Source organism: Orcinus orca, chromosome 5 (assembly GCF_937001465.1).
Source record: "Orcinus orca chromosome 5, mOrcOrc1.1, whole genome shotgun sequence".
Taxonomy (NCBI): Eukaryota; Metazoa; Chordata; class Mammalia; order Artiodactyla; family Delphinidae; genus Orcinus; species Orcinus orca.
In genome coordinates this window covers 13,652,477-13,667,026 of record NC_064563.1, presented here as the reverse complement: position 1 = coordinate 13,667,026, position 14,550 = coordinate 13,652,477, and the positions used below count along the sequence as shown (strand labels likewise).

Below are 14,550 nucleotides of genomic sequence, written 5' to 3'. Positions count from 1 at the left end.
CTAAATAGACATTTCTCCAAAGAAGATATACAGATTGCCAACAAACACATGAAAGGATGCTCAGCATCACTAATCATTAGAGAAATGAAAATCAAAACTACAGTGAGGTATTACCTCACACCAGTCAGAATGGCCATCATGAAAAAAATCTGCAAACAATAAATGCTGGAGAGAGTGTGGAGAAAAGGGAACCATATTGCACTGTTGGTGGGAATGCAAATTGATATAGCCACTATGGAGAACAGTATGGAGGTTCCTTAAAAAACTAAAAGTAGAATTACCATATGACCCAGCAATGCCTCTACTGGGCATATACCCTGAGAAAACCATAATCCAAAACCACAGTGTTCGTTGCAGCACTATTTACAATAGACAGGACATGGAAGCAACCTAAGTGTCCACCAATGGATGGATAAAGAAGATGTGGCACATATATACAGTGGAATATTACTCAGCAATAAAAAGAAATGAAATTGCGGTATTTGTAGTGAGGTGGATGGACCTAGAGTCTGTCATACAGAGTGAAGTAAGTCAGAAAGAGAAAAACACCGTATGCTAACACATATATATGAAATATATAAAAAAAAATGGTTCTGACGAACCTAGGGTCAGGACAGGAATAAAGACACAGATGTGGAGAATGGTCTTGAGGACATGGGGAGGGTGAAGCTGGGACGAAATGAGAGAATAGCATTGACATATATACACTACCAAATGTAAAATAGATAGCTAGTGGGAAGCAGCTGCATAGCACAGGGAAATGAGCTCCATGCTTTGTGACCACCTACAGGGGTGGGATATGGAGGGTGGGAGAGAGACGCAAGAGGGAGAGGATATGGGGACATATGTATACATATAGCTGATTCACTTTGTTATACAGCAGAAACTAACACAACATTGTAAAGCAATTACACTCCAATAAAGATGTTAAAAAAAGAAAAACCTATTTGAACTAACATGAGTTCCACAAAGTTTCAGAATAGAAGATTATGTTGTATTTATGCGTACAAAACTTAGTTGGATTTCTGTTTGCTAACAGTGAACAATCCAAAGATGAAATAAAGGAAACAAGTCCATTTACTCTAGCATCAGAAAGAATAAAGTACTGAGGAATCAATCTAACAAAATAGCACAAGACTTGAATAGTGAAAGCTGCAAAACATCATTGAAAGAAGTGATATAAAAAAAAAAGAAATTATATAAGATCTAAATAAGTGGAAAGACATCCCAGTTGATCTTCAGATTCTATGAAATCTGTATGAAATTTCCAGCTGCCTCTTTCTGCAGAAATTGACATTCTGATCCTACAATTCATAAAGAAATGCAAAGGACTTAAATAGCCAAAACAGTCTTAAAATTTAGGAAAGAACAAAGTTTGAGAACTCACACTTCCCAGATTTACTACAAAGCTACAGCAGTCAGGACACTGTATTACTGGCATAAGGATAAATATATTAATCAGTGGGCTAGAACTGACATGCAGAAATGCATTTATGGTCAGTGTTTTCTGAGAAGGGTGCCAGGACAGTTGAATGGGGGATAGAATAACCTGAAAAGATGGTGCAGGGATTACTGGGCAGCCACATGCAGAAGAATGAGTTTGCAGAGAAGTTTTCAAAATGGATCATAGACCTAAATGTAAGAGCTAAACTATAAAACTGAAGAAAACATAAGCATGTAGTTCTTCGTGACCTTGGATTCGGCAGGAGTTTCTGAAATATACCATCAAAAAGCACAAGTGACAAAAAATAAATGTGACTTCATCAAAATTATAAACATTTGTGCTTCAAAGGACACTGTCAAGAAAGCGAAAGGAAAACCCACAGAATGAGATAAATATTTTAAAATCATATGTTTAAGTACCCTGAGTATAAAGAAATCTTAACAATAAAAAAACAACTCAATTGAAAAGCAGAGGATTCAGATAGTGTCGGTCCTTCATACCTGTGGGTTCTGTAGATTCAGTCAGCCATGGATAGAATATTTTCTCTGGATAGGGAACCCTTGGATACAGAGGGCTGACTGTAAGGGACTAGAGCATTCACTGATTTTGGAATCCACTGGGGGTCCTGGAACCACTCCCCCAAGAATATGAAGGGGTAATTGTAGATTTCTCTCCAAATAGGACCAATATGTACACAAAAAAGATATTCCACGTCATTAGGGAAATGTAAATCAAAACCACAGCGAGTTACCACGTCACACCCACTAGAATGCTATAATCAAAAAGACAATAACAGTGCTGGAGAGGATGTGGAGAAATTGGCACCTTTGTACATTGCTGGTAGGAATGTAAAATGATGCAGCAACTTTGGAAAAAAGTTGGCAGTTTCTCAAATGCTAAACATAGATTTACCTTATGACCCTGCAGTTTCATTTATTCTGGGTATTCTAGCTATAAACCCAAGAGAGTTGAAAACATTTGTTCACATGAAAATCTATAAACGAGTGTTCATAGTAGCATTAGTCATAACAGCCAAAAAGTGGAAACCAGAATGTCTATCAGCCATTGAACAGATAAACAAATGTGGTGTATCCATACACTGGAATATTATTTTGGCACAAAAAGGGATGAAATACTGATGAATGCTACACCAGTCACTGAATTATACACTTTAAAATGTTGTACTTTATGGTCTACAAATTGTATTTCAGCAAAGCTGCTATTAACAAAAAGTGAACTAGAGAGGCATGATTAATTAAAAATATATAAAATATGATTCCATATTAATTTGAAAAGCAACTATGAATATATTGTAATATGCATAGAAAACTCTTTGGAAGGATATATAAGAAAATGTCAATAGTGTTCCTCTGGGTGGTAGAAGTATGGTTTTACTTTTCTGTATTTTCTGTATTTCAATAATTTTTGTATATTTAATATGTGTTAATTTGTATAATAAAATTAAATAAATTACAAAAGATAGAGATGAATAAATTTGGTGATTAGGGGCTTGTGACCTTTTAGGGGAATGGCCCCTTAGAAGGCTGAGTATGCAGCCCTTGCGGGGGGGCAGTGAAGGAGGGACTTTGTGGTGATGGGAGGCAGGCACCCTGTGTAGGTCAGGGTCAAGAAGTTTGGCAGTGAAACTTAAGGAGGATAGGCAGCTTGAGAGGTCAACGTGTGTGAGAGAGACTGAATATTATAATAATATTGTGCATTAATGAATGTTTTATGACTTATATGTTATTTACACTATGTCTCAGTTGCATAAATTGGGCAGTCTTTGTTTTGTAAATGAGTAAACTGAGATGCAGAACAGGTTAATGGCTTGACCTAGATCATATGGGTCGTCAGAAGTGGAACTCAGCCCTTTGATTCCAAAGCCAGTGCCTTTCCTGCTGTGCCCGGCTGCATCTGAGGGATTATAGAATAACTGCAGGGGTAAGAGTAGAGCTTAGGAATTGCAGAGAGGAAGGAGAACTGGGTCAGGGCCACAAGTATGGGAGTTCCAGCTGCAAAGGAGGATGGACAGTCTTTCTGTGATTGGAGAGAAGTGTGTGAAGGTGGCCATTAAAAAATATCAGAAGAAAAGGTGATTTTGTACCAGTGCTTTTGAGGGGGATTATTGTTTTTGTTATGAGGTCAAGGAGTGAAACAGACCTCAGAGTAGTACTTTTTGTTTGTTAACAGTCATGTGGCTATTTAATATCAGCAATAATAATACTCTTGTGGCTTTTCAGAAACGCAGTCTTACTTTTCTTTTGTGCAGGTCTATTCTTACGTATAGCCGAATTGGGGGACGTGTCAAGACACTCACATTCTGCCAGGGTTCCCAATACTTAGCCATAGCGTCTGATAATGGTGCTGTCCAACTTCTTGGAATTGAGGCCTCTAAGCTGCCCAAGTCTCCTAAAATTCATCCTCTACAAAGCAGGTATCTGTCTATCTTTTGTGTTTTGTAAACTGCATTTAGTGTACTATAATTTAACCCTCCCTCTCTAATACAGTTTGGATCAACTGAGGACCTTTGAGAATTTACTTCTTTTTTTAAGCACGTGAAATAAATAAAATTGTGTTTCCAACTCAAATCTATCACACATAGTTTCAGGAAACTATGTCTGCCTATTACTTTCTGCCAATTTGCCAAAAGGTCAGAAGGGCAGCTTTGAACTTGTGGCCCATCCCAGTCTGGAATCTGTCTGAATAACCTAATTATCAGTTACAGCTTCTGTCTCAACTCTGGCTGGCTGATTTGAAAATGTGAGTGTTCTTCATTAAGAAAATTCAAGTGTTGTCAGCATTTTATTACTTGGCATTAAAACCTCTGGAGGTGATGGGAACACAGAGCAGAGGTTTTAGTCAGATGATTTGCTTATCATTTTAAAAACAAGGTCCTGGCTGGTTTTATCTGAGAATTTCCTCCATTTCTTATAAATTGTAGTTGCCTGTAGATTAAACACATGCAAGGTGAGATATTTAAGATCAAGCAGAATAATTTTTCAACTGACTAGTATGTGCTGCACAATGAAAATTCCAGAAACGAATAAGATGTGTTGTACTTTCTAAGAAACCACAGTCTAGTGGGAGAGACAGACCAGTGAACAGATGATTTCAGTGCAGTGTGACAGTGTGCCCTGTGACAGGGATGGGGGGTCAGCTTGCAGGTGGATAAGGAAGAAGGCCTGGAGGGGGTGACACCAGATGTAGCCAAAGCAGAGTAGTTGAGTAGGGTGGGGCAGATAAGTCAGACGTATATGCTGTTCTGGAAAACATGAAGTTATAGGGAGGAAAACAGATCCATGGTTACCACAGCTTGGGGATAGGGGTAGGGGGTGACTACAAAGGGGCTGCACAAGATACATTTTGGGGTGTGGAGTTGTACTGTATGGTTCTGTGGTAGAAGATACATGAAATGGATTTGTCATAATGCATAGAACTGTATACCACAAAATGAATATTACTGTATATAAGATTAAATTAAAAAAACCCAAAGCAACCAGGATATTGGGGGAGAGGTAGAGTGCAGCCTATGGCAGTCAGTCTAACTGTTGTACAGATGAATCACATAGTCATGTGGAAGAGTAAGGGGAATAAAGGAAGCAGCTGAACAACTTGGGAAAACTGCAGGCTAATGACAAAAGGAGCTGAGCTCAAACGTTGTATTCTAGTTGGTTGTTTTTCACATGGTTATGGTTTAATAATTCCAAAATGACTTTATTTGTACACTAGGGTTGAATAAATAAGTAAACGTATTATAGATAATGAGAGCCAGGTTTCTCACTGGAGGAAAGAAATTACAGACAAGGAAAGGGGGCTGGCTAGAATGAAGCCTGGTGCTGGATAGATATCAGTATGGACTCGATATCAGTATGACTCATGACATACATCTTTGTGTATGTGTATACACACATGTATATATACACACACGTACATGTAGACACACACAAATAGATACAGAAATAGAGTTGGGTCTGTGTGCATGAGGGTAGTATACAGAATATATTTCCTAGCTCTGGCCGTTGAGAGGTACTAGACACAGGGGCATCCCCATAGCGATGAGCACTTAGCTCATAGACCTTGGTTTTAAATGCCATTCTCTAATAAAAGGGACCAGGACTCCTTGAAAAACTGGTTGATTCCAGAGCCTGGGCAGGGAAAACACAAGACGCATCTGGAGCATCCTGTGATGCCAGAAGGTTAGGAAGTGGTCAGTAAGAGCACATTGCAAGGGCGTTTGAGCTAGCCTGACAGAGTGTCCCATGGCCAGACTTGGAGCAAGCTGAGCAACAAGAGGCAACGACTGTGTTGGGTCATAACTCAGAGGATAAAATAAATATCCACAAGTCCATACTGACAGAGACGAGCTGACAAGAGAAATGGCAGCTTTTCCATACAGAAGAATTCTAATAAGCGTAGAAGGACCAAGGGAAATAGAACACCACAGGCATGATTTGTCCACAGGTCCTAAAATTAGTGGAAAAAAGTTTACACAGAAACAGGTTTTTGCATAGTCTGAAAAGAATTTCCCCTAAGTATAGAGTAGTTATAAATGGAAAAATAAAAAATAATAAGTTTACAGTGGAGGGTCCTGCCAGGCGCCACCTTAGCCACATGATCCAGGTGGACATCACTGGCATCACGTGCTGACGTCAGGTGCTCCCATCTGTGCACTGAGACGGGCACGTCACACATGTGGTCTCCCTCCCAGTAAGGCACCAGCTCTGTTTGTGAGAACACATGACATGACATTCAGAAATGTCAAGGTCGTGAAAGGACAGACTGAGGCGCTGTCATAGGTGGAGGAGATGAAGGAAACGCGGCAGCTAGATTCCAGGCGGTGTCTTGGTCTGGAGCGGTTAGGTCACCAGTGGGAAAACTGGTGAAATCCAACCATGTTTTGTACCTTACGGGTACTGTACCAAGGTCAATTTCTTAGTTTTGATAAATGGTCTATGTTTATGTAAAGTGTTAGCGTGAGGGGAAGGTGAGCGAAGGATATACGGAAGTCTGTGTACTATTTTTGCAACTCTTCTGTAGTTCTAAAATAATTTTTAAAAAATGGTCAGCTATCATTGTCTTATGGGTCACAGAGTTTTTATTTCTTGACCATGGTTAGAATATAGATTCATCTTCAGTGGAGAAGGGTACTGTGTTTTTAGTGACTGGAAAAGTCTTTGCCTTTTGATGTGTGTCTCCTTAGAGTCCTAGACCAAAAGGAGGACGGCTGTGTGGTGGACATGCATCACTTCAACTCCGGGGCGCAGTCTGTGCTGGCCTACGCCACTGTGAACGGCGCTCTGGTGGGCTGGGACCTCAGGTCTTCCAGCAATGCCTGGACGCTGAGGCACGATCTTAAGTCAGGTCTCATCACTTCCTTTGCTGTGGACATCCACCAGTGCTGGCTCTGCATCGGTGAGCTGCCTTTCAAGTCCTTGACTGGGTCTGGATGCTACTGTCTGGAGTGGCCTTCTTAGGAAAGCTCTTTCCTTTTTCTTCATTGGTAATTTTCCCCCATGTCCTTTTTTTCCCCCCATAATTATTATGTTATGATCACTTGCATTTTATTTTTTCATTAAAAAACAGATTTGAAAAAGTGAAATCAATATTCCAACACATAAAACAATTTCCTCTTTCTCTTCATTCTTAAATGAGCCTCTTTATAATCATTATAGTGATCAGGTTTGCTGGCATTTTCTTATTCTGCCAGGGAAGCAGCAGGCTTAGTTTATGGATGAAAGCATTTGAATTTGGGCACACTTGGTTTTAAATTCCATTAACCACTGGCAAGCTGCTTATTAACTCTTTTGGGTCATAGTATCCTCATCTTCAAATGGGGCTCATCCTTTGAAGGGCTGCTTAGAGGAGTCAGTGAGGTAGAAGCATCCAGCACAGGAGAAGAGCTAAACAGTGGTTTCTTGCCTTGTGATTCCTCCCCACCCGCCTTTCCTCAAATGCTGAAGATGTACCCTGTGCTCTTGCTTGCTGCTTTCCTCTGTTTTAGTTTCACCTTTTTCTCTCCTAGGGCTTTGAACCTGCCCCTTTAGAAGGTACTAGAGTTTATTCATTCCCACTTGGCACTCTTTTTCAGAAGAATTATAATCTGCTGCACTTGAATATTGGTTTCTGGATTCCCTAACTTGCATTTGTGACATTAAGTATCTTTATTTTTATGTAGTTTTTATGAAATGTATTATTTTTTTGCCTTTTGTGTGACTAAACTGTACTGGTTTAGGAATATGTAATGCCAGGCCTAGAAGAGTAGCTATTACACACGTAGCAAATTAGCAAATGGCACTGGTGGCTCTCAGGGCGGCACAGTACTGCTGTGGCTATTTGAGCCATTGTCCTGGAGAGGGGCAGGGCGACAGAGGGACCCGCTGCCCCTTTTGTCTTTTCCCACCCCCATCTCTCCACTGGAACTGGAGACCAGTCTCGGTGTTAGGGTGGACATTATTCTTTGGGATGGGGTGCCTTTTCTCTATGGGGTTTAAGGTGCCATGGGCAGATATGCATGCATTCACCCCAGTTTCTACTGTGATTGGACACCCGTGCCTGTCTCCAGAACGTTTCGGAGAAAAGGGCACATGGAAATGATTGAAACTGATGATAGCTGCAAAGCTGCTACCACTTTGGGATTGGTAAAGTGATCACTGAATGCCAGTAAACCACCTCTGGTTATTTAAGGCAGCCTGAACATTTTGAGAAGACATAAAGATTCACTTTATGTCTTCTCTAGGCCTTCTGGGTTTTTTGTGGGCACTTTTGGCAGTTAGTAAGTGTCAGTAATTAATGAATCACTCGTTTTCACTTCACATCTGTTAGGCCGTTTTGTAGTAGCTTCGTGCCAGTGCTTTGTATCTTTGGCGTAAGGCACTGTTTGACACTGGGGTTGGGGAGGGCAGCTTAGTGAAAACAAAGCCTTGTCTCCAAGTGGCTAAGCCAGGTTGAACGCGCATCCGTACAGAGCTCGCAAATTACCACTTGATGACTGTAGCCTGCTGTGCTTTACCATGGGTGGTCACCTTCTGGACTTCTTTTCCCCTCAGGGACAAGCAGTGGCACCATGGCGTGTTGGGACATGCGGTTCCAGCTGCCCATTTCCAGTCACTGCCACCCTTCCAGGGCCCGCATCCGGCGCCTCTCCATGCACCCGCTGTACCAGTCCTGGGTGATCGCAGGTAAGAGGGAGGGCTGGCTCTCGGGGTTGGGGGCCTTTCTGGGAAAGTGCAGAACCCCCTGCTGCTTGGAATCGTGTTCTTAGAGTTTTATGTTACATATGAGCCAAATGCTTGCTTTTGTTCAGTTCTGATTATGGAAGAAGTTCCCACCACTGATATCTCATTGTCATTTCTTATTTATCATGTTTCAGAATGATCTCATCAATCACACTACCACCTTCCATTCCTACCATCATTTCCTTTCCATTTATCTTCTTTCTCTTGTGTCCCCTATTTTTGCTAAAGTTCTCACCGTCTTCCTGGAAGTCTTAAGTTAGAAGCCTTGAGTCATCCTTCTCAGCTGCCATTTCTGTTGAGTTTCTTGCAAGCTTCCCTCCCTTTCTCTTGTTGGGCATTCAAATTTTCTTGTATGGATTCTCTGGCAAGACACTTGGGCAAGTCTTTGAAACTCATTTTCCTCAACGGTAAAACGTGGTTAAAAATACTTAGCTAGCAGAGGTTGTAAGAATTTCAGAAAACACATGTAATGCACATAGCCTGGCATGCAAGGAGTGCTTGTTAAGTGGTAGCTCTCGTTACTCTTATGTTTCCTCGCTGGTCCCCGTGCCTCTGGGCTCTTCCTGGTCCCTTCTCATCCACACAGTGTACCTCATGCGCTGCTCCTGTCAAGGTCATCGTGCTGCCAGGTTCAATGGCCGTGACTCAGCCTGCATCTTACGTGATTTGTCACTTGGTTGGTTGATCACTTCCTCTGTCTGAAACAGTTTCCTCAACTGACTTTGAGGACATCACTCTCTTGGTTCTTCTGTTGATTGATTTGCTGATTCTTCCTCCTCTTCCTGCTTCTAAGCTGTAGCCGGCCTCAGGGCTCAATCTTGGTCTGAACCTCTTCTCCTTCTGCACTGGCTCCCTGTGTGAGCACATCCAGTCCCCCGCAAAATAGTACCAAATTTATTCAGATTTTTATATGTGCCTATGTAAAGTCCTCCCTAAGATGTCTGATAGCCGACTGAAACCTGACCTGTCCACGCTGAACGCTTGGCTCCTCTCCACCAGCTGCCCGCCCCGTACCACCTCCTTGAGGACCTGAGACCAGCCTGCTCTCCCTGCAGTGTTGTCCCAGGAAATGGCAGCATTCAGGCTCAAAGCTCAGGAGGAAGCCTGTCGTCGTCCTTTGTTCTTTCTCTCTCATCCCACTTCCAGTCCATCAGCCAGTTGTACATGTTCTGTCTTAAAATATGTCCAGAATTCAGCACCTTTTACTATTTCCATCACTGTCCCCCTAGTCCAAACAGCCATAATCTCATGTCCCTATTAATGCAACATCCTTGTAACTCCCTGCTTTTATTCTTACCAAAGACTGTTCTTTCTTCTGCTCAGTACCTTCCAGTGGCTCTCAAATAACAGTCAAACTCCTCACCATGGCCCAGAGACTTTATGGGATCTGTCCCTGCTACCTCACTGACACTCTTGATCAGTCAGGGTTCCAACAGGAAACACATGGCATACCCAAGGTAGGATAATTTGAGGAGGACTTATTGTCAGAGGAAATATTTACAAAGGTGTGAGTGTGAGACATCGTAAACCACAGTGCAATAAAATAGGGCTCCAGCCACAGGGGCTTCCTGGCCTTTTCCTTGAACTAATCACATTCCTGCTTTGGGGCCTCTGCATTTTTGGGGGGTTGTTGTCACCACTAGGATGTAAGTTCTGTGAAAAAGGGATTTTTTTTGCATTATTTGCCTTCTTTTCCTCAGTGCCTAGGACAGTGACTGGTTCATAGTAAACATTGTTGGTTCAATAAATGTTAATGAAGGACTGAAGCCTGGGATATTGTCACTATCCTGCTCAAAATTACTTTCGAGAAAGCCTCTGTCAGGCCTGCAGCTTCCATTCCCTAGAATCTTCCTTCCACTCTTCCTGTCAGATGTGCTCCAATCAGACCACAGCACCCAGACATGGGTGTGTGTGCTTTACTCCTTCCATCCTTTCTGCCTGAAGTGATCCATGTGCCACCTGTGTCCCCAGCCTCACTTGCTCTTTCCGTCCCAGTGATGACACCTCCACGAGGTGGCCTTGATTCTCACCCACTGGATGTGACCTTTGCCTTCCTGAGTGTAGGTGGAACTTTGCATTCTCTCTTTTTGTGCTCATTGTCTTATACTTTATATTTTTTCTTTCCTTCTAGACTGTAGGTTTCTTTTCTTTTTTTAAAAAATAAATTTATTTATTTTATTTATTTATTTTTGGCTGTGTTGGGTCTTTGTAGCTGCACGCGGGCTCTCTCTAGTTGTGGCGAGCGAGGGCTACTCTTCGTTGCGGTGCGTGAGCTTCTCATTGCAGTGGCTTCTCTTGTTGCAGAGCACGGGCTCTAGGCACACGGGCTTCAGTAGTTGTGGCACGTGGGCTCAGTAGTTGTGGTTTGTGGGCTCTAGAGCACAGGCTCAGTAGTTGTGGTACGTGGGCTTAGTTGCTCCGTGGCATGTGGGATCTTCGTGGACCAGGGCTCGAACCTGTGTCTCCTGCATTGGCAGGCGGATTCTTAACCATTACACCACCAGGGATGTCCTAGACTGTAGGTTTCTTGAGGGCAGAGTCTGTTTATGCTTTGCCTTTCCACCCTACACTTCTTTCCACTTGGCTGGACACCAGTAAATATTGACTAGTAGGCTATAAAAAACATTTCTCTTTTGCACTCCAGTGTGGTGGCAGGGTCACAGTATTATTTAAAAGTATTCGTGAGTGTTTCTTGCAGGATGGGAGAAAATGGAAATGGCTGTAGGCTGACTACCTCTACCAAGACATGAATCCCTAAGAGTGGAGACCTTGTCTGAGTAACGTTCTGGCCTCTTTCCCTCAGCTGTCCAGGGCAACAATGAAGTATCCATGTGGGACATGGAGACGGGTGACAGAAGGTTCACGCTCTGGGCCAGTGGTGCACCACCACTGTCTGAATTACAGGTTTGCTCCAGTTTTTATTATAAAGGCCAACATAATCTCCCACATTCCAAGCACTTTCAGGCATTTTGCCAAACATGATATTTGTTGGGCCTTTGGGTTATGTTTTAAATTTGGGTTTTTACTAAGTATTAGGTGGGCATTGCTACCATGTGCTTTCCAGTTCCCGCTTACTGGTGTCTGCTTCTGTGGGTGTTTTGGTTGCCAGCTCCATAATGTTTGTGATGTCTCTTTGGAACCCCAGTAAAATATGGGTTAATTAGGAAAAGCACAGATTAAAGCTTACATCATTAAAAAAATGGAACATGACCCCTCATACACACTTTTTTAAGGGTGCTTTTTTGGGGCAGAAGGTAGGAAAGATTTTTTTCTCCTTTAGTTGGGGTCCTTCTCATCCCAAATAGAGAATTTTGGAAAGCTGAACAGGCTCTGCTTCTTCATTCAGGATGATATAGAACAAATGCATTTTAAATTCCCAAAGAAAGAAGATCTAAGACATACGTGATCTGTCTCTAGTCTCTTCAGTTAACCACAGACAGCTGACTTGTCTCTAGAAAAGGCTACATCCTTTATGGGCTACACTGGTGTCTGTTATTTGACTCTTTATTTCTTTATTTCCTTTAAGCCTTCTCCTCACAGTGTCCACGGTCTCTACTGTAGTCCTGCAGATGGGAACCCCATCCTGCTAACAGCTGGCTCAGACATGAAAATAAGGTACAGTAAAGACACTTGATATCCAGCACTTGAAAGGAGAAAGGTAGTAAAATGTGGATGAATACTGCGGTTACCACTAGGCGTTGCTTATTATAGATACCAGCAGTAGTGTGACGTTTAACGTCATCTGCTTCTTTCAGGGACAGCTGTTAATACTTCATTTGTAACTAATTTTAGGCTCTTCTAGAAGATTGTCTTTTCCTAATGCAGAAGAGAACAAGCTAGCATTGATGAGTGTCAGCCAGTAATCATTAGTCCCTCCCCTCCTCCTTTGAGATTATCACCAGTTGTTTCCTTTACCCCAGGTTTTGGGACCTGGCTTACCCAGAGAGGTCCTATGTCATTGCAGGAAGCACTAGTTCTTCATCTGTGTCCTACTACAGGAAAATCATTGAAGGCACCGAAGTCATCCAGGTATAAGCAGTCTTTCTTTCAACTTTTGTAGGAACAAAAACGGCTTTCATAAATATCATGTTGATTCAAATAAATGGCTTGGCCAAGAGTGGCACTATTTCTTTGAATTTAAAAAATATGTTTTATTTTCTCTTGACTTTTCTGTATTTTTTAAATTAACTTTTATTAAAGTAGAATGAACATAGAAAGTGCATGTGTAAGTACACTGCTCAAAATAAGCACTTCAGACACTTGCCAAGTCCTTAAAACAACTTTATAAGGAAGTGCCTTTATTATTTTCCTTCTGCAAATGAGAAAGTTAAGCACAGTGAAATTGAACACATCTAAGGTCACCCAGCTAGTAAGCAGCAGCGCTGGGACTCACACCTGGCTGGTGGGGCTCAAGAGCTTGTGTTCTTGAGTCAGGCAGAGGCTGCAGAGGAGATGACATACTTGCCAGTGCTGGGCCTGGTACGTGGTCAGTAAATGAGGGGCTTCCTTTGTCCCAAATAACAGTGAGCTTCAGAAGGGCTTGAGTGTCTGACAGGTGTTTACATCCATATCCCGGTTGTCTCTGCCTCTCTGTTCTTTCCTTTTGTTCTTTGATGTTGACAGAGGTAATATGCACAGATTATTGGCCTATTTGTAAGTTTTCCGTATTTGTAAGTGGCTGCTCGTGGAGTCCAGTGACTGGAAACGTAGAACATCACTTTGAACACTCTGCTCAGTGTCTTTGTGAAAGTGTGACTCCTTCATGGGAGGGCTAGCCTAAACAAGAACAGTATTCCTCAGAAGCAGGAGGACAGACAGGCGGTAGAATGTGCTACAGCCTTTAACTTCTGGCTTTCTCCTTGACTTTAAACCACCAAACAGGAAATTCAGAATAAGCAGAAGGTGGGACCGAGTGATGATGCCCCTCGGAAGGGCCCAGAGTCTCTGCCTGTGGGTCACCACGACATCATCACAGATGTCGCCACGTTCCAGACGACACAGGGCTTCATTGTGACTGCTTCTAGAGATGGGATTGTTAAGGTTTGGAAATGAAAACTGAGTGATTTGTATAATGTGTAAAAATATATAAATATTACTATAACTCAAGAGAAAAAGTATTTTTAGAGAACAGAGTGAACACAGATTCATTTGCTTAATTTTCAGAATCATGTCTGTTTCGTGATTAAACAAATCCCATGCAAGGTGGTTAAGGAAGTTGCTGGCATACTTGTGTATATCTCAGCTGGAATTAGCCAGACAATAGTATCTGGGACTTTCTTATTGTATATATCACAGAGGTGAGGAATTTAAAATGCTAAGATTTAGGTGATCTCAGTTTACTTTGTATTAAAAAAGATGACTGAAAGTTGGTTGTAAGCTATTATAATGTAAACACATTTTTTGCTATTAAAAATGCTATTCAAACTAGCCAATAAACTGTATTCAAGCATCTTAAGGGGTTTTTGTTTGTTTTTGTTGGTGTTTTTAACAGTAAACATTAGCAGAAGAATAACCTCTCCAGCAGCACGTGTTCTGAAGACATGGACCCGGTGTTGCAGGGACTCAGTGAAAGAACTAGGCCTTATGTCCAGGTCTCTGGATTCTCAGTATCATGCTTCCTGCTCTAGCCCGTCTATCTTTCTTCCAGTTTTAGAGCTGGCCTTGTTAGATGTTTAACCCTGTAGACTTGATCCCCTGTGTGTCAGTTCCAGAGTAGTGTGTCTCTTCTTGGTCATCATTACTGTTTTTTATAGGCTCTACTATAAATTCTGAAACTTGGCCCATCAGCTTGCTTTTATCCAGTGTATATTATTTATTAAATGCATGAAAAGAGAAAAATAAAAAGATTAAGCTGTTAAAAACATGCCCCAA

General features: G+C 41.9%; 1 protein-coding gene across 4 annotated transcripts in view; it reads left to right on the top strand.

Moving 5' to 3' along the window:
- Positions 1 to 14,134, top strand: part of PIK3R4 (phosphoinositide-3-kinase regulatory subunit 4) — a 73,661-nt gene extending 59,527 nt beyond the window's left edge. For 3 of the 4 annotated variants that reach the window (XM_033412245.2, XM_004283430.3, XM_033412246.2), the window contains 7 exons: positions 3,714 to 3,878; positions 6,645 to 6,856; positions 8,491 to 8,622; positions 11,483 to 11,583; positions 12,206 to 12,294; positions 12,600 to 12,708; positions 13,561 to 14,134. In XM_033412245.2, the coding sequence (XP_033268136.1) occupies positions 3,714 to 3,878; positions 6,645 to 6,856; positions 8,491 to 8,622; positions 11,483 to 11,583; positions 12,206 to 12,294; positions 12,600 to 12,708; positions 13,561 to 13,731 (979 nt within the window). In that variant the 3' untranslated portion in view covers positions 13,732 to 14,134. The remainder of the gene's footprint in view (positions 1 to 3,713; positions 3,879 to 6,644; positions 6,857 to 8,490; positions 8,623 to 11,482; positions 11,584 to 12,205; positions 12,295 to 12,599; positions 12,709 to 13,560) is intronic. The other variant, XR_004478914.2, reaches the window with a different exon arrangement.
- Positions 14,135 to 14,550: the final 416 nt, after the last annotated feature.